Source organism: Astatotilapia calliptera, chromosome 14, assembly GCF_964374335.1.
Source record: "Astatotilapia calliptera chromosome 14, fAstCal68.1, whole genome shotgun sequence".
Classification (NCBI taxonomy): Eukaryota; Metazoa; Chordata; class Actinopteri; order Cichliformes; family Cichlidae; genus Astatotilapia; species Astatotilapia calliptera.
This window is the reverse complement of record NC_137435.1, coordinates 24399317-24420459: the sequence shown is the minus strand read 5'-3', so window position 1 is coordinate 24420459 and position 21143 is coordinate 24399317. Positions and strand designations below refer to the sequence as shown.

The 21143-nt window shown below is 39.8% G+C and overlaps 1 protein-coding gene across 6 annotated transcripts in view; it reads right to left on the bottom strand.

Annotated features, from left to right (window-relative positions):
* The window catches only part of gramd1bb (GRAM domain containing 1Bb), a 73244-nt gene extending 52440 nt beyond the window's left edge, over window positions 1-20804 (bottom strand). For 2 of the 6 annotated variants that reach the window (XM_080288409.1, XM_080288411.1), the window contains exons 1-3: window positions 18328-20802; window positions 7685-7762; window positions 4197-4223 (exon numbers count right to left, since the gene is read on the bottom strand). In XM_080288409.1, coding sequence (XP_080144535.1) covers window positions 4197-4223; window positions 7685-7762; window positions 18328-18734 — 512 coding nt within the window. In that variant the 5' untranslated portion in view covers window positions 18735-20802. Of the gene's footprint in view, window positions 1-4196; window positions 4224-7684; window positions 7763-18327 lie in introns of all 6 variants that reach the window. The other 4 variants (XM_080288408.1, XM_080288410.1, XM_080288412.1 and 1 more) reach the window with 4 other exon arrangements.
* Window positions 20805-21143: the final 339 nt, after the last annotated feature.

Genomic DNA, 21143 nt, shown 5'->3' with positions numbered 1-21143 from the left:
GTAGGCTCCCTGCGAACGGTTATGCTCGACGAGGGTGGTCCTTCACCTCTTTTCCTCTTGTCGTTGCGTTATCAGCCCCCCATCCTGTTCTGCTTCCCTCTGTCTCCGTGTCTGCACTAAAAGCTGCAGTTACGCTTTCCTGTTCCTCAGCCACCGCATCACAGTATGCTTGTGAGGACGCCACATCAGTGCTTCAGTGAATGCATGCACACAGATACTGAATGAATATGGAGAAGAAACAGCAGCTGCGTCATGCATTCATTTCCTCTTTCCAGACGTAATGGCTCTAGCAAGTGCTCACTGAAAATTTATTATATAAATAAATAAATAATTAAAAAACAATAAAAAAAGTCTCCTCTGAGGTCACAGCCTGAGCTAGACGTGGAGTAAGGCAGGAATCAGCTGTAGGTGGTTCAACACTGTATGTTATAAACAAATATATATTTTTTGGTCAATAAAAAATTTAATGGTCATGAAATACCTGGTAAAAATTGCATCCATAGTTTTAGCTCATTTTTATTTATGTATTTATTGTTTTTAAATTAAAAATCTCATCATATGTTACGTGAATTCTTGCCTGTATAGTGAAAGTCACCCACAGCCAGACTAGTGTGTTTTCAAATATGTTGAATCTTTGCTTTTCTGGGCCTGTCTCACAAAGTAAAGGGCAAGATCAGATTATGCTGACCTCCATCACTGGAAGCTAATGTCTCTAACCACAGACATTGATCGATAATCCAGCATTTGAGAAAGCAGAAAAGCAATGCAGGCATTAGAGCAAAGGCAGAGAGGATAAGGCAGGACTGTTTGGAAGAATCTCAGAAGCATAAATATCACAGCTAATGTAAGGGGTGTCCATTATTAGCCAACCAAATCTTAGTTGATGAGGAGCCTCTTTATGGACCACGTTTTGATTGGTAGTTGGCTGCAGCATAAAAACAACAACAACAACAACAACACAACAAAGAAACACAACTAAAGTCAGTCAGTCATTCAGAGGCAAATGTTTTCATTTATATGGCTGGTGCCTGTGATTATTAGATTAGTTATTATCCAATGAGCTGGGCAGAACTCAAACAATGCTAATAATGTTAATGTATGTAGCATAAACCTAGCCAGCATGTATGGCAACGTGCTTTAACACAGGATAACGCAGACATTATCACATTTATAATAATTATAGGTTGTGCTCATTATTAGGCTTTTGTATTTCTTTCTCACTTGAAAAACAATGCAACATTCCGAACCATTTTTCCGAATTTCCTGGAAAATGTATATGTAGATAATTGCTGAGTAACCCCATTAAATTTTCCATGCAAAGAATGCATCAGAGCTTCTTTCTCCTCATCAAAACTGAAAGGTTTCTAATTACACTTGCATTACATTTTACCTAACCAAAGGGCTTTTTGCATGCATTATTTACCGGTGCTCCTATAAATAAGTATTGATCTTAAGCAGTCTGTCTCACTACTTAGCCCTGTTACAAGGTCTACGGAGATAGATTTAGGTCCTGTTGGCTGTGGGATGGGCCTCACGGATTGGTCTTTTCACACTGTACCCCACATAGGGATGGGTATCGTTTAGGTTTTATCCGATACCAGTACCAAACCGGTACTTTTGAAACGGTGCCGGTGCTTAAACCGGTGCTTAAAGAATGGAGAACACAAACTTTGTCCAAAAACCTCTCATGTTCAGCTGTTTTTTTGTAAAAAGATAACAATGTGTGCCTTTTCTGCAGCTATAGGGGATTTATGGCATCACTCTTGGCTGGAAGCAGTGCTTAATCAATGAAAAACAAACTTTGTCCAAAAACCTCTCATGTTTGGCTGTTTTCCACTTTTTCTTTGGTCATTTTAGCCTTTTTGGCCAGGGTGAAGGGAGTATCTGCCATCAAACAAGAAGACATGTAACTATGACGGTGTTTGCTAGTTCACCTTACATGCATTAATTTAATAATGTGGTTAGCCTACTCAACGTAAATTACACACGAACAACATTAAGCTACTCACACAGAGAAGAACGGCTGCTGCTGCCATCTTCATCCGTCATCATTTCTGCTACACTGGCAGGGCTAGGGGCCAGGACTCTACTCTTCGGGTTTTTGGGGGATGTTGCGACCGATAACAGGCAACCCACCCACAGTAGATGTGCACACACGGTGTGAGGTCTCGCAGCAAGCTATCGAATACGCCGCATTTCTTGGCTTTTAACAAAATGCTATACGTTGCCAGGTGTTTCATCAGATTCGAGGAGTTACCTCCTTTGCACAGTATCACCTTAAAGCACTTGTTGCAGGCTGCTGAGTTTGCATCTTTTGCTATCAAGTACAGCCAGACTTTGACCGCTTCGCCTTGGGCATTTTTAATCTGTAGCTCTGCTCTAAAAGAACGTACGTACCTGAGCCCGCCTACTACGCTCGCAAAGGTAAAATGATTGGCTGGAATCCAAAGTGCATGACATCTCAGGGGAAAAAAAGCACCGAAATAAAGCACCGAAATGTGCACTGCTTTTCGGTCTGGTTACTACCGTTTATGTCAGAACCGGTACCCATCCCTAACCCCACACATGCTTGATTGGATTTAGGGAGTTTGGCGACTGGGTCAACACCTTGAGCTCTTTGCTCAGAGTAGTTTCTGCTGTGTGGGGAAACACATTTTGCGGAGGGACGTCAGCTTCAGCAACATTAATAAAAATGCAAGGACTTAAGACTTCTCATCAAAACATTGCACTGTTATAGTACGATCAGCATTTTTTAAATTCCCCCTCCTCCCTTATTTTTTTTAAATGTATGACTGGTGTTAGTACATCTTGTTTTTTAACAACTAATCTCACTAATCATTAAAAATTTTACTGCTATTGTTTAATTATATTCTATCATATGCACTCATAACCATTCAGTTCTGTGTTTTCCTCTCAATAGGCAGTTATCCACCTCTGTTGTTCTGCCATCCTACCCGAAGCAGAATGCATGAATCATTCTAAAAATGCAGAGGTGTTTAAGTGAAGATGGCAATCAAACAAAATGCAACAAAAGCAGCATCTCTTGGACTAATAGTTAACACTCACTATTACAAAATACACCCACTGTCATTCAGAAGGTTTGCCCACCGTATACAACATGCAGCTGAGCCACCTGTGTATCCAAAACAAATTTCAGACATTCTCAGAGTCCCTTGTCCTCACAAATTCAACAAGCATTAACTAGGAAGAAAAGGAAAATCAACATCTAATTACCATCAATTTTCCCACAAAAGGCACGGCTCCTGGCTTGAAAGGCATTGCACTAAATGCCGGAGTACAGAGACTCCTAGTGGTTTAAACCTGGACTGGCCTACTTGTCACCAAACTCGCATGACTGACCACTCAAAGCATACCAAAGCAGACACACGCATACCAGATTGCACACACACAAACACAGAATAATAACAGTGTTCATTCAGCTCAGAAAATGTGCTGCACAAACATCATTTCTCCTGAATGATCGCTGCGAGCATCAAACACAGGCACACATCAAAAAGCAAAGCGCTTACATGGTTATGGCCTCATAACAAACTGCCAGTATCACTTTCTACATAAAATAAAACATGCTCAACACCATGTCTGAAAGTTAGTACAGTATATCTATTACTGGGTTGACTACACTCTGACTCAACATTGGAGAGCAGTCCTAAAGTCAGAAACGTAGAAACAGCAACTTATATAATTTCCCGTCATGCTGCCGGTCAAAGACTTGCTTGTAGCCAATCACACTCACCTTTCCAGTGTACGCCTTGGACCTTTTTGCTTCAGGTCCAGCACAGTCTCTCTTGCACAGCCTTCACACCCCAAAGAGCAAAGTGTCTGTGCCCACAGTGTGAGTGCACAGTGCTGACCTGCCACCGGCTGGGTAGCTAAAGGACTACAATCTCCACAACAGTGCCCAACCTACAAAGCCCTGTTTGTGTCTAATGTTGTTTGTCCAATAAAAGATAACAATGGCATTCCATGGCTTGCAACTGTATTCACTGCTGGCCTCTCCAAATGTAAAGCGTATTCAGACACCTTGGTTGGTGGACAAAGGCGTGAATCTGTGTCACATGAGGGGTGGGTGGGGCCAGGGCAGATGGGGTGACAGTAAGGCTGGTCACGGTGGATAAGCTCACCAGCATACGATGCATGCCACCACCTCTACGGGGACGATGAGGAAGTAGACTCACCTGATTTTGTCCGCTGCACTGTCAGACCTGCACGGGGGAAAAAGCACATTCAGTCATAGCGTACTGCAGACACGGCTTTTATCTAACAGCTGAAACACTCTGCATCATATTATGTGGTTGTGACATCAAAAAAACACTTTCTTTTTCTTCTAAATAACTATAACTCCTCACTTTAGAACAACTCATGTAAAGAATCTATTGCATTCATTATATATTCATATAGTTTTACAAACTCACTAACTATAATTTACCTGAGACGCATGAGGTGAGGCGCATGTCCACAACTGCTTGTTAACAGAATGGTCTAATCAGCCAATCACTTGGAAGCAATTATATTTAGGGATGTAGCTGGATGTAGGCACTGGTCAGATGACGTGCCAACGTTCAAACTGAGCATCAGGATGGGAAGAAACTTTGAGTGTGGCACGGTGATTGATGCCAAACAGAGTGGTCTCAGTATTTCAGAAACTGCGTCCCTACTGGGATTTCCCCGGAAAAACGATTGGTCGGACTACTTTGAACTATCAGGAAAGCAACAGTAGCTCAAATAACCACCCAAACAAGAAAGGAATTAGAAGCAGGAATCACCAGACACTGAGGAGCCTTCCTGTTCTACAGTAATAAAACCAGAATACAACCTGCTTGAAACCAAGTTGTCCCGTTAAGTTGACAAAGACTCATTCAGACTGATGGCAGCATGTTGGCAATCTGTCTGCATTTACAAATTAAGTACAATTATTTACAAACCTTCAACAATCAGAGGGTGACTGCAGTCAGTCCAAATCAGACTGCAACTGTTTGCAGAAAGGTTGATATCATTATGTAAGAATGAAAACACACAGTGTATATTAATTCAATATTTGAGCATTTATAATCTAGTTATAGATATCTGGAGGGGGTGAGCTTCCCCAGTGTATGATTAAATAAAGTCCATCTCTGTCTGCTTGCTGCATTGTAGTGCTTCATATGGTGGTGGAAATATAGCTGCGGATATATTACTTAAACCTTCTGAGAAGGGAGGGGCTTTAAAGCTAAGTGTCACATGACAGCCTGGCAATTTCACTGTAGTTACATAAACGTATTCTCTATTCTGCAAATTGATCCGGCATGTCTCACAATGCACAAATTTTCATTCACAACTCACAATCATGTGCTGCATCATCTTCACCGATGAGTCATATTACACTCACTTAGCAAAGTCACATTGTGATATTACATAACACTATCTGCAGTTAAAGTGGAGGAGTTGAGCAGAAGCGTCAGAGGCAACGAAACCAAAAACATGACAATGACAGGGAATGAGCAAACTTGTCTTCACGTCCTTCCCAAAAACCTCCACAGATGCCCTGATAATCTGGCTGAGGCAGCTAAACGTTCACATACTGTGTTAGCCTGCTGCCACTTCACCAGAAAATGCAGCTGCGCACATCATACACCGAGCAAAAACTGCAGCACACCAGGCAGACAGACAAACGCAGAGAGAGCAAAAAACACAAGCGTGACTGGCATGGAGATGACGACACGGGCGAAGTTTGCGAGAAGGCAGCCGCCGGGCAGAAATCCAGCTGTTTTTACCTGCAGAGGAGACATGACATTCCGTGCCCTCTAAAGCCGGCTACAGAACGCTGCTCTCCCTGCAGCTGCTGCAGACAAACCTCACTAGCTATCACCAGTGCAGCAAAGAAAAGAGCGGCAAAAAATCCCATAGGTTTCACAGGTGCTGTTCCTGATTTGAGTAAGAGGAGACACTGAGCGAGGAGAGTGCGCGGGAGGGAGAGCAGGACAGAGAGAAACAGTGGAGGTGTAGTGCACAGCTCTGGTAGACTGAGCTAAAAGCAAAGACAACTAAGTGGGTGGTTATTCAGAGGCTAGACGGAGGGGATTCTTGCAAATTTTCTCTTCAGGATGTCCTACTTTTGCATCATGCTTGACTGAATCTTAGCTCTGCACGTGAACAATATGAGCAGCAGTTTATTTGCTCTAAAGCAACAAACTATTTATTTTAACCAGATTCTACTCTGTTTTTGGCACACCACATAACATTATGAGCATGAAATTAGCCAGTTTAGAAGAATAATTATTGACACAGTCTTGTGTTTTTTTACCTGCAGGTTGTCATTATCTGGTGTGATTTTAAGCACCACCCTTGGATTGAAAGACTTATAAATTTGGTGTGCAGGTTTTCTTATGCAAAAATCTGTTTAATTTTTGCAGCGATCTAACAAAGTTCCTTATCCTCATCTTTTTAAAAATTATTATTTTAATATTTATAGCAGATGAACAGCTAAAGTTCCCATATGGAAAAGAAATAGTAAAAACTTACATGATTTACTCATGAAAGTGGCCACTTTCTCATTACTTTCATATATTGTTTTAGTAAGTATCCAAAACATACAAGTTTCATTATATAATTTTTCAAAGGATATTATATGTGTTTTCACTCTTGTATGCTTTTCATACAAGTTTCACACAAGACAGATACAAACTTTATAAGATTTATATATATCTTTTCCATATGGGTTTGCTGTGCAGGGACAGAGACCACACTAGAGACTCTGCTTTTGTTTCCTTTACTCAGCCTGAAAACTACCACATGTATTATCAAGGCTTCTCTACAGCTTTACTATCTGATTGTAAAAATTGCCATAAAAACTGGATATCACATCACAGGCCGACACACGTATGACAAATAAAGACATGCACACGCCTAAGCACCAGATTCAGTTACTGATTTTACTTCTCAGTAGTGATGCTGTGACAACTGCAGCAAAGAGTGACAAAGAGCTAATCTCTCAACTCAAGCTGAGCTCTGGGACGCAGAGCCTCTAATTGCTGTGGGAGAAGTTACATATCACCGCTTTCAGATGACTGCGGCGTAGGCACCAGTAAAAGAACCTTCTCTGTCAGTTTGTAGTTCTCATGAATGTCACATCAGAAGGAAAATCAGAGCGTGGCATTTATGGATGGTTCAAAAGCTTCATTTGAATCTATTTTCACAGAACAAGGCCCCTCGAAGAAAAAAATAATGTTTTTTTGAATGAGGCTTCAATTAGCATTTTTATGAAACTGATGAAATATCTAAATGTAAAGCCACAACCAATCTTTTTGCCTCACCGTCACTACTGGCAAAAAAAATAGACCTTGGACTGCCCTCTACTGGAGAATATATGCAATAACCAGAGACTGCATATGAAATGACCAAAAACACTGACTTCATTGTTCTTTCACTTTGAATGACTGTATCAGATAGACACACAAAACACAGTGTATGTGCCCTCACTGATGCTCACAGCATCATAATTCCTCTAATAATAAATTAAATTTTTACAGAGCGACCCTTGCAGTGTAGCACATAACTTCCTGGGTTTGACCTTCAAATCCCAGCTTCGACTTGGTTTGCTAACACATGTTAAAAGTCCTCTTGCTCTACCACATAAAAAGTGTCTCATGCAAAGGCAAATGTGTGCAGCAGTTACACACTTGCTCACCTCTCCTCTCGGATCAATGGAGTCAAGAAGCGATTGCTTTCGTCTTCATGGCTACTCTGCAGGCTGCTTTGCTGGCTGCTGCAAGAAAATGAGGGTGACAGTCAGTGTCACACAGTTCCAGCAAAAATGAAAAGATACAGACGTTGCATCTAAAATGTATTTATTTTTGGCCTATTTCTCCCTAAAAGAAAAAAGAAAAAAAAAGAAAAACACAACAAAAGCAAACATACATACAAATAAACTCTATGCGTGAACTTATATAAAAATAAATTTCATCTATTAGTTTCAACTCTCACACTGTCAGCATGTAAAGTATGTGTCAGCTACAGTTTTTGCATGCACATATCCCATGGTAACACTAGAGGGCGATATATGACATGGGCTATGCAAAGAAAAAAAAAAAGAGTTCTGCAGTTTTTTTTTGGGGGGGGGGGGGGGGGTTACAGATGTTTAAATATATATATATAGAGAGAGAAAATATTCATTCACAAATGAACAGCTTAGGAGCCAGAGATCTTTTGAAGAGATTTAGGATTGTTTCTGCTACACCACAAATAATGCACAAGCTGCAGTTTATTTATCAGTTACGTCTTATATAGTATATGACTAATACACTAGTAATAGAGAGCGTTTTTTCCCGAGCATTTTAAAATTCTGCAGTTATTCTCATCCACGCTTTGACATTTAAGAATAAAGCCAGTCTGTTGGGAAAAAAGGTCTTCATTAATTCACACTCTTAAGTCTGCAGGATGCCTTGACCTATTTCCTAAAGCAGCTATGAGCTGTCCAAGCCTGGAGGAGATGCTGGAATGTATGAAAAATGCAGATTTTGGAAGCCTGAGATTATTTTGGGAAATTGTTGACGCACTTTGAAAATACTTGTCCGAGTTAATCAGTTATTTTAGTAATCTGTAATGTTCTTTTCGAACGTTTAAGTTTTTACTATTAATATTACACATGTATGCACGGCTACTAATATAAATGAAAAGTAGTTAATAATTGTTATCATGTAACAAAATGTAACAAAGAAAACCCCAGCGAAAACAATAAACAAGCTAAAATTAGCTTTATCGGATCATCTGCTGCTTTTCTGGTACAAAAACTTGACTCCTGACTGCAGATGTCACTCAAAAGATACATTTTTGCAATTTCATATCATTTTGCCGGGTTCCTATCTTCCCTCCTGCTTCCTCCACTGCAAGCTGTTCACTCAAGGCTAAGACATACTGTATGCACTCTAATCAGATGTGTTTATTCTGGTGTATATATCTCTGTCCTTCAGAGCATGCTCATTCTAAATGACAAGAACAGAATGTAGACATGGAGTCAATCCAGACTGAATTATTCATTGCTCGTACACAATTAGTACAATACCCCGACACTATTCATTATACTTTCTTACTTTTTCCTTTTTAAACCAACATATTAAAAGGTACAACGAAATCAAGGACAACAAAGCTACATAATCCAAACTTCGATCACGTATGATCCATGTTTATAATTTATATTGTATCTCCTCATCTTTAAATATTAAGCAGTGACTGGTTTACAGTTCGCAGGATACATATTTTCTTTCTTTATTTAGTAAATAACAGTTTTAAAAAAAACGAAAGGGAAAATGAACTTTGCAAATATGCGGCTTGATGGTTAGTAGTTAATAACAGCCCATCAGTTTATAAACACTTTTTATAGCCACTACATTCTTTCAGTTCTTGTCTGGGGGGATTTTAACCTACACCTCCAGAATAAAGCTTCTAGTTCTGTGACTTCCTTCAGCTTTTATTTTTCCGATGCTAAGCTTGGGAACTCTGACAAAACCTTGGCTTGCACCTCTTACGTTGTCCAATTTTGAAACCCTCCTCTTTTTCAGCTTCTAGCACTGTTGCTCATTCAGGCCAAAAAGTTCACTTTAATTTCATCAGTGCCCAGGACTTAACTCCAAAGACTCCAGGCTTTTCTTTCCTTTTCTTTTAAATTAATTTGCAAATATTTCACTTGGCAGTAAGCATACAGGTCATATTTGTGTAGGTGTCACTGCACAGACCAGAATGTGCATTACTATTCCAGTCTAATGCAGTCAAACACTTAGAGAGGATTTGCCTTTCTATCAATCCTGCTTGACATGTACAAAGAGTGCTCTCTCAAAGTATATCTTTACCTTCCAGAAGTCAACTTGTCCTCCGGTGTTCTTGTTAACTATGATTTTAAGTCACTGTGAATTGTGGAACTGTCTACCTGACAAAACTTTGCCATCTTCTTCCCGCTGCTTAATGAGAAGCAATTATTTAAATTTCCAGACCTTGTTAAGTCACCGGCTCCCCTGTGCTCCAGATGGACACACAGTGCCTTCACACTGGAAGCAGCAGGGGAAATAAAGATGGATGATTCTCAACAATGAAACTTCTCTGTTCACAATCCAAGCATGTGACTATAGATGCTATGCAGTTATTTAGATGTTCCCCAAGTCAGAGGGTTTGTATAGCTTTGAAATGTGCATCACCCAGACTTCCCTATGAAGTCATAACCCTAATAAAGACTTTGCAAACATTATATTAGAGCTCAGACCACTTAGGCTGCTCAAAGTTTTACAAACTACGTGATGATTTTTTTCTTTTTCTACTCTAAAACCATGAAAAAAAATCTTCTCTTGCTTAAAACGTTAAATTTTATGTCTTTTGAAGACGATTTTAACCTCTATGCGTAAAACTACAGACATTACGACAAATGTTGACCATGGTTGACCAAACTAACCACTCTACACTTTAACACTAGGAAGGCCCAGAGCCCAGCCATTTGGCTTTTCTACCTTTAAAACCCGGAGAGCAGCCAAATGGCTGGTAGGCTTTTAGCTAAGCTTTAGCTTCAGGCAAGTGGAAGCTAAATTGGCTAGTCATTCATATGTAAATTGGGTTGTTACCTGGGAATTCTGGAGGGAGGGGAGTGGGGGTGTGTGGATGAGGGGGTGGGGGAGCTGCTAAAAGCGGTGAGCTTCCTTTTGTTTCATCTTGATGCATTCTCAATCATCCAGGGAAACAAATCTCCAAAAGTCACCAACTTGGAGTGTTTCAGTTTGCCATCTTAGGGAGAAATCAACACACATGGGTGTATGTCCTTTGTTGCTGAGATTTATTGATAAAAACAGTACAAAAAATCAACCATTTGTACACATTTTTACAAATAATTATAAAAAGTGAGTGAGTACATTTCAACATTTTCAGCAATCACTCACAATCCTGGCACTGCCATGGTATCTGTAGTCTGCATTTACCACATGTGTATCTGTTGCAGTGAACACATCGCACAGTGGCATGATTGTTCTTGCAATTGTGTTTGACCTGACACATGGCTCTTTTTCCAGGGCTCGGTGTGGAGGGTTGTGTCAAAGGCAACTGTTCTTTTCTTGCCTTCTTCGCAGCTACATGAGAGTGAGCTAACTCCCTTGCAAGCTCCACCAGGAAGTCCACCCGTCTTTCCTTCGTCCCGGAGCATGCTTGATACAGCACATGTGCATTCAGTGCTGCCATGTCAATCATGTTATAAAACACGGCAACTGGCCAGCGCCGTGTTCCTCTGCGGACAGTGTACTCCCGAACCATCTGGTCCATCACATCCACGCCACACTTTGTTTTGTTGTAAAGGGTGACAGTGTTTGGCTTCCTTTTGGTAGTGTTATCAGTCTGAACCACGCCGTGCATGCTGCTAAGAATATAGACTGTCTTCTTCCGTTTGGCCGCATACGCCGTCAGCGTGGCAGCAGAGGTTGAAGGAATGGAGAGTTTAAATGTTAGTTGTAAACAGCTATATCATATAATAACTGCAGCTGTAGCTGTGATCAGACATCCCCCTGCAGGCCCTGAAGCTGAGCTCTGAGGTCCTCACAAACCTGCTGGAGCCAGCTTCCATCCTGGGGAGCACGTTTTTGTGTTTCAGCGCGGGGCGAGGCACAAAACCCAGATGGTCCAGATGGACCAGATGGTTCGGGAGTACACTGTCCGCAGAGGAACACGGCGCTGGCCAGTTGCCGTGTTTTATAACATGATTGACATGGCAGCACTGAATGCACATGTGCTGTATCAAGCATGCTCCGGGACGAAGGAAAGACGGGTGGACTTCCTGGTGGAGCTTGCAAGGGAGTTAGCTCACTCTCATGTAGCTGCGAAGAAGGCAAGAAAAGAACAGTTGCCTTTGACACAACCCTCCACACCGAGCCCTGGAAAAAGAGCCATGTGTCAGGTCAAACACAATTGCAAGAACAATCATGCCACTGTGCGATGTGTTCACTGCAACAGATACACATGTGGTAAATGCAGACTACAGATACCATGGCAGTGCCAGGATTGTGAGTGATTGCTGAAAATGTTGAAATGTACTCACTCACTTTTTATAATTATTTGTAAAAATGTGTACAAATGGTTGATTTTTTGTACTGTTTTTATCAATAAATCTCAGCAACAAAGGACATACACCCATGTGTGTTGATTTCTCCCTAAGATGGCAAACTGAAACACTCCAAGTTGGTGACTTTTGGAGATTTGTTTCCCTGGATGATTGAGAATGCATCAAGATGAAACAAAAGGAAGCTCACCGCTTTTAGCAGCTCCCCCACCCCCTCATCCACACACCCCCACTCCCCTCCCTCCAGAATTCCCAGGTAACAACCCAATTTACATATGAATGACTAGCCAATTTAGCTTCCACTTGCCTGAAGCTAAAGCTTAGCTAAAAGCCTACCAGCCATTTGGCTGGTGGCGGGTTTTAAAGGTAGAAAGGTAGAAGCCTGGGACTGCCAGTGTTAAAGTAGAAGAATTCACCTGGTTTTGACATGTAATCAGCACTGCTCTTTAACTCAGAAACTTCTATTGTTCACATAATGACACAAAAATACCAACATTGTTTCTACGACTGCAATGAAACTACCTGAAGAACAGCAGAGTTCTGGAAATCTCTTCAAACCTCAGTTTTTTTCTGTTGAGTAGCTGAAATATTTATGTTTAGACCAAGTAGGGGTCAAACCAGGTAAAAATGTTCTACCACTTTCTGGAAATTGTTCTGCTCTTATCAAGCAGCAGCTTCCACTGTGTCTGTAAGCTCCCTCTGTTCTTTGAAACACTATCTTAGACACGCAGAGATACACATAGGTCCACATGCACACAAAGTGTGCACACCGAATGTGTCAGACCACAAGACGAGAAAAACATCAGAATGACAAGATTAAGATGAAACAGGATAACATGTCAATACTGCGACAAGGGATAAGTAAAAACACTCAGGCTGGACAAAGAATGAGGCTTTACTTAGAGAGGATTAAAATAAATAACACTTAAATGATTTCATGATTTCACATTCATCACTAAAGATTTAAACATTTAAAGCAGTTTGATGAGAGGAAAACTGATTGGCCTTCCATGTCAGTGATGAAAGAGCTAAAGTTGTATAACAAAGAATTAATTATTTAAAGAATTTTAAAACTGCAGTCAGAGTCAAATAAATCAATTGTATTCTACAGAAATGTAAAAGGCATCATGGCAGAGCTGATTTACTACAGGAAGCGTAAAACGTCTTAATTTCATCCTAGTGAAATACTTCTGAGTGTTTCCATGAGGAGAAAACAGAGTTCTTTCACACTGCAACACATCTGACTATCTGTAAAGGATCTGCCAGAGTTGTATATTAACTGAGGAGTAGAAGCAGGTTTCACATCACAAAGCTTATGTACACATTTTGGGGGCACAACATTTCTACTGCTGATTTTATGTGACATTTACACACTAAAAACAAGTACTGACAGGTAACATTTTCGACACCCTATATGTAAATGAAACATAAGAGTGCTTATGTAAAATTTCTCCTTACATCTCAAAAAATGTTTCTAAATACCTGCTATTATATATAATATAATGTGATATAATATTTCTAAAGCCTTTCAGAAGAGAAGACCAAGGTAACCAAGGTAACAGCATCAGATCCCTTTATAAATCTACAAAGATGTGGTTAAATATAAAAGCTCTGCTACGTTTGTATATTAACTGGGAAATTAAAGCAGGCTTCAAGTCACAAAACCAATGTAGGCATTTTAAAAAGCACAAGATTAATAGGTTTTACTTCGGCTGCTGCTTTTGTGCCGTGCCTATGTCACTCAAAAAACAACTACTAAGCTAAAAGCCTTTTAAAAAGAAAGAATGATGCGGTGTGTTATACCCTTCATATTTCATATCTAAATTAACTTCTGGTGGTAATTTATCTTAATTTTAGAACCTCCAGAATGCAATAGCATGAGGATAAACTATATCCAATTTAAATGAACTGAACAGCAAACAACTAACTACAGTATTCATGAATGACAGCTTATTTATTATTTTTTTAGGTTCCACAATCTAGAGTTACCATTTGTTTGTTTGTATGAAAAGACTCCAAAATAAGAGGAAAACCAATTGCATTGGAAATTGGAGGTCGCAGTGGTGGTTCAAGCTGCATGCCAACAAAAGCTGCCTAAAATAACACAATAACAATTTATTTCATTCATACGTTTTTCGTAGTGAGCCATCAGATATTGTAGTAGATATTTATATGAATGTTAACAGTATGGAGTCAAAGTCAGGGAATGTTACAGATTGATGATGAATTAAGGGAAAAAACAGAATGACCGACTCCGACAGTGAAGGTTCCAGGAACTTACAGTTTTAGGGACATTTTACTGGCATGATTTGGAGCCACTTTACAGGAAAGGGTCACTGCAAATTAATACAAAGCACTCATGAGTCATGAGTGAAAAAATTTGTATGCTCATGGGAATGTTTTCTCCGGGAAGAAAGATCCCCCACTTGTAAGGCATGAGGGTTTACTGATGAGAAAGAAAAATTATGTAAAAGATATTCTGTGGCATTTGTAATTTCTCTCTGATGCCTCTATCATGTGATGAATAAGGTAGGTAGAGTCGAAAAGCTACTGATATAAGAACCAGTTCATTTACCAACTAGTAGTAGTGAGTGAGTATTTGCAGACAAACATGAAAAACTACAGGCAACCACGGGAATCTGCTAGCAACCAAAGCAACTAAACTCACTGGGAGGTTTTTGGTGCATCCACTTCTTTGCAACCCTTTTCACCCAGCAACGGCCAGAAACTACTGGGAACTGCTGTCAACCATCCGTGATATACACATTTGTATCTAACAACCATGTGGTTGATTCACATCCAACATGGCGGACAGCTGTAGAGCAATGCGCATGTGACGTCATGCGAGACCACTCAGTAGAAGAATGTGGGAAAACAGCTTTCAGTCATAACAAAGGTTTCGATACAGCGAATGTTATATTAAATATCAACTCTGCGAGAGAACACTGTGAAACAGAACAAACTGTCTCGGACGTTTACGCACTTCTTGCTCTGCTTCAGCAATAATTAAGTAACGACAAACATTAACATCTGAATTATTTATGTCACTCTCACACAGTTTTAAACCATGGTATTTTTTTTTTCTTTTACATAATAGATTCAGTTGTACCAGGCAGCACACTGAGAAGCCATGTCAGCTTTATGCCACAGTACATTATTAAGCTGAGGAACACTTCTTACGAAAGTTCACATTACACCTTCAGGAAGAAGTAGAGATTTTCTCAAGAACTGCTCGATAATGACCGTATTTCACACTCAAGGATGCTGCGGCAGTTATGCACCTCTGGAGAGTGCCTTCAATTCAGAGAAAGATAGCACATTTATGGAGGGAAGAATGAATCTATTCCTGTCTGCTGTTAGCAGTGATAAGTGGCCCCCGAAAAAAACAAGAAAGACAGAAAAAAAACAACGAGAAGAGAAATTATCAGAGCTTTTCCTTCTAGCTTGTCATGGTTTGGGAGGAGAAAATATTATTTTTCAACTAGACTAACCAAAATGCATTTGTATTCCTAGGCCAACCAGACAGGTTACAGTTTAGATTCAGGTCAGACTTATATGAGCAGTGAAGACAATAAAGATGTCTAACTGATAACTAAAGGTAAATGCCACCAGTTCTGTGTCTCATTAAAACACAGTCACAATCTCGCCTTCTTTTTTTCTGAGTTATAGCTGTGAATACCAGTGAAAAAAAGTAAAACATTAACATGCCAAAGTAAATATGTCTGTGAAGCTTCTCAGTCATCCAGGTCATCGTACTCTAAGGAGCTTGGAAAGAAAAGCATCTAGACTTCTTTAAGTTTCCTTGAAGATGTTTCACCTCTCATCCGAAAGCTTCAGAGCGACAGGTGGAGCCCTATCACTAACCCCCTATTGATAATGATACTCTACCTAATTACACGAGCCAAGGTGTGAAAACGGGTGTAGGTCACAATCAGCCGCGGTTTCGGGTGAACCCATTGTGAGAGGTTAATCTTTGACCTTTTGGTTATTAAATGTCACCACATTACCAAATTATTCTATTGCATATAGTTCTGTGGAATTTGAGAAGGAGATGAGACGTAACAAAGTACAAATACTGTTACTGTACTTTGCTAGAATTTTCAGGTATCTGTACTTTACTTGAGTATTTATTTTTCTTACTTTAACTCTTAACTTTCGCTCTCTACATTTTAATACAAGTATCTGTATTTTCTACTCTTTAAATTTTCAAAACAGCGGTGTTACTTTAGGTTTAACACATTTTGGGGATATTTTTATTTAACAATAACACCTGAATGACTACAAGAGATCTTATTTGTGTATCCACTGCTCAACAAATATCAGCAAAAGCAAATTGCTTGTGTGCAGTTTGTCACACAGTGTGTCTGCAAGCTGTGTTTCTCAGGAAGAGCAATGATGGCACTCACAGATGGAAGGGGAAACTACAGAGGTATATATCTAAAAAGTAAGAACTGCTCAGTGGGATTTGATAAATTGGAAATTTAAAGCTGCATTAAAGGTGCATTTTTTGCTTTTATTTGATAGTGGAAGAATGAAGGCAGACAGGAAAGTGAAGAGAGGGAGAAGGGGAAGTTATGATCCAAAGGGCCGTGGGTCAGACTCAAACCCAGCCTGCTGCACTCCAGCCATGTGGCATATGGTCACCTGCTCACCCACAGAGCAAATCTGGCACAATGTCCTAATTTTTTAAAATCAGGTATTGGATCTGTATATGATGTGAAGCTATGTTTTTTCATATTGTGAAATGTCCTGGAAAACAGACTCCGTTATTATTAAAATACTGCTGTTTCGTGCAGGATAAACAGGTTAGTTTGTGATGGATTTTAAAGTAAAGAACAATGTTGGGTGGTGTTCAGCAGCTGAAGTTGATCTATAACACTGAACAACACTTTATAAGGAATTCCATGAAGTCATTACTGTTCCCACTTCAGGAACACTAAGGCATTTAACGCTTACCATAAATCATAAATGTTAAGGTTTCCTGTTTAACTATTAGCAATTATCTTATAGCCACATTAGCCATCTGTTATTATTAAGCTAGTGCCTATGGAGAACAATAAAGCAGTAACATTAATGTGGAAGCAAATATTATCAGCCCTGCTTGTCTGTAACATTAACAGATAACGTTAAATTAATTGGATAAAACAATTGTTTGTGTCTAAAAAATGGATATTAAAAAGGAAAAGTCTACCAGCCACACACTACACAGGAACAGTGACAGAGAGTGGCAGCAACAAAAATATGGCACAATGTTAACTGAAGCATAGCACCATCTCAGACAAGATTAAAATTAATTGGCTTTATTTTTTCGTCAATACCTAAGAGAAACACATACTTAGTTACGTTGTTTATAATATTACTATAGTACTAGTAGTAGTAGTATAATAGTAGTATTATCATTTGTTTTTAAAGAGTATCAGAATTTTGTCATTATTTCCTCTGTGACACCAAAGTGTATTTTCTAGATATCAGTAACGAGTTAACTAGTCTCTTTTGCTAAGTCATTTGTTTATCTTTGCAAAATTAGATTATCTGCTACAAATAACATTCAGAGGCCTGACTGAACAATTGAGTGCATTTGCAACATTATTTGTATTTGCAACTTAGAATACTATGACTTTTCCTCATGCTGCACGCTTGATTATTTTATCTGAGATACCAGACTTTGCACGCACATACTTTCAAAGGAGGAAACCTTTTGATTATCTAAACCTTTTGATCTGTCTTCAATAGTGTAATCAGATCAACCTTTTAAGCTATGAGTAAATGACTGAAAACATTTACTGTGTATGCCTCTTGCATGCAAGAAGATGTAACTTGTTAATGTGGGTAACCTGTGGACAGGGGTCAACACTCTGGTGACTCCATTAATGTGGTGCAACAATCTGTGCAATTTATTTTGTATTTTTTAATGGCTATTATGGCCCTTGATGTTCTTTTTTAGTTTAGTCTTTCTGCATACAGCCCTATTGTGACTGTTTGCCTGTGAAAAACATTTAACAAATAAACTATCTGACTTATTTATTAACTTATTAACTAACAAAATATGGACGAAAGACAAGCACAATCAGTACATAAGACTCAGCTAAACAGAGACCTAAAGGTTCAGTCATTGAAAAATACCATGCCAACAACTGAACTCTCAAGTAGGAGATACATCATTAGTGCAGATAGCAGGAATTATGAAGCATCATGGAGGTATTAGGGAAGAAGAGGGGTTTAGGTGAATAGAAAGGGCCCATACAAACCTGCTCTCACTGCCTTGCTCCTTCTTTTCTCTGACCTTCAGCCACTTCCTCAACAGGAAACGCTTACGGCGAGGAGATGCACTTGGTGTGGAGCACCTCGACCAGGAAGGAGCATCTTCGTCGCTTGATGGTGTGATTTCGATGGAAGGCAACTGAAGGTACTCCTTGGAGCTGGAACGGGATCTGGCTGTAAGGTGGCAGTTGGTCGGCCGCCCTCTTTCGATCTCCCTTTCACTGGGCACATTCTTCATGCGGCGCATTTTGAAGCGTTTGCGACGGAGGGTTGGTGTTGACGAGCTGGATCGCACAGAGCCATCTGACACAGCATTGTTTCCTCCATCGGAGTATGCTGGAGCATCTTTTGGCACACTCACCTGGAGTGAAGGAGGTCTAAGAGTGTCAGTCATGATTTTTGCCTAGCTCTCTAAATACTCCCCTAAAGCACTTCTTTTAAGATACACAACTTAAGATTATTACAGGTCTTGCAATTCTGTGCCTTGAAGAATTGCAGAAAAGCTCAGGGCTGAACAAGTGAGGCACAGTTGAGATCCTTGAAAATCTTTGGTAGACCTCCCATAGCCCCTTCAGGTCTTGTTTATGTTAAAGCCCTTTCTGCATGCTAGCCTACGGATTATAAGACTGGCATATAGATCCTGGTAGTAGATATCTAAGGCTTAACCAAGTCCTTTTGCTGCTCCTCAGCTGTTGGTGTTTGTGTAGCTCAGTGGCCAGCTGACTGATTTAGAAGAGCAGTCTTGTGGCGGTGAACTCAGGCTGGAGAGAAGAGGGCTAGATTAGATAACAAAGGGGGCTTCTGTTCTGAGGCTAGCAGATGAAACATGTATAAGGTCTGTCAGGGAGTGTAACACAACTCCTTTGCTGGTTCTCCCTAGGGACTGGGAGGCCAAGTTACACACACACACACCCAACTACACATTTACTATGCCACTGTCCGAGAGCTGTTATTTTAGCTACCGCTAATGCTAAAGGGAAGGCAACCACTGTCAGCTCTTGATTGCCGATTCCGATGTATGAGGTTGGGAGGCTGTTTGCCGTCACTTTGTGCTCATTTTGGCGATGCTGCAGGAAGACACTGTTGCTTCAGGCTGAAGTCCGTCTTGTGCCCCAGTGTGCCGTGCTCTCCACACAGTTAATGCCTACAGGTTAAAGGGAAGTGATAGGACTGCAAGGTAAAGGCAAGGCTGAGGATGATAATGGCCAAGTTAAGCAGTCACACACGCACACACAACCACACAGGCAGATAATCAAAAGAGGCAGGGCTTAATGGACAAGAACCCACACAGACAAAGGAAGACACCATGGACACCAATCACAGGAGGCAGGCAGCACACTGTTCTACTCAACATACACTACCTACCCACCACCATGCACCAGCTTAAGTCTGTCAAACCACAAGGCCTTTGTTAAATGTATACAAGACTATAAACTATCACTATCATTGTAAACAGAGGATATTTGAGTGGTTGCAAACTGTTTTATGTGGTATGTACTCAACAGAGAAGCTTTCTTTACAATTCTGAAGATGGCAATTCTTTCAGCAGGTGATTTTGAAACTGCAACGTTACTGACAGGTCCTTGATGTCTTGTTTTTTTTGAATGAGAGCAAAACCACACGTGTCACTATTGTATGTCTAACTGTGAAGCAAAAAAAAAAAAAAAAAAAACACGACAAAAAGTGAAATGGGGGCATGTTAGAAATCAACACAGAGCAAGTTGCCAGTACTGTGTGAGAAAATGAGATACAAGTATCAACACATGCTCATGCCCAAATCACCAAAATATTAAGAAATGCTCAGAATCTTTTGCTGTCACATTTAAGTATATTTGTTTAAATGGGAAGGACAATGCTAGCTTACTAGCAGTGTTGGGTAAGTTACTTTAAAAAAGTAATTAATTACTAATTAGTTAGTCAATATTGTATTTAAAATTACTGTGTCAGAAAAGTAACTTAATTACTAAATAAGTAATTTAACTAAATACTTCTTAAAATCCCTATAAACCTTGAGTGGGCAAACAATAGAAATTAAACTCTTTAAATAATAAATACATTTTTTAAAGACGGAGACTCTACAGTAAGCAGCGGTAGCATCTCTTCCACAATGTAGCCTGCAATCATTTTTTAAGCTCACCTTCAGACGCTTTCTGTGCTGCTGAAGTAAAATCAGGTTTTGTCTGCTTAGCAGGAGTTGCCGCGGTGTTATCCATGGATGATGAACAAGGATCACTCAGAAGTGTTTGTCTATGCTCTCGTGTCAGGCGCTTCAGTAAATTACTCGTGCTATTAACAGCAGCCGATAGTTTTTTCTCCCCAGGATATAGCTTACATATTACTGTAATGTTCTTGTCTGCTTGTTTCAGAAAAGTGAAGAGATGGGAATATGTCCATTTCATAAAACAGCCACTCGCTTCAGCCGAGTCCGACATCTTCCGCTTTAGAATACAACTATGCAGCAAACTGGCGCGAAATGACGTGCACCTGCACTACAACGATGTTAAAGCGGCAGAGTTTACTTCTACGTTTAGAAGAAAAATTATTGAAATTATATAATGATATTCAGCGAGTTTAATTATTTTACAATGTAACACAAGTACATTGTAAATAACTGTAATTAAAATACCTAAAAATGAACAGTAATTAGTTACTCTACTTTTTCAGTGGAAAAGTAATTTAATTACAGTAACGTGTTACTTAGTAACGCATTACACCCAACACTGCTTACTAGCTTACTTTATAGAATTTTACTTATTTTACTAATTTTATTCAGAGTGGAAGATAAAAAAAACAAACAAACATA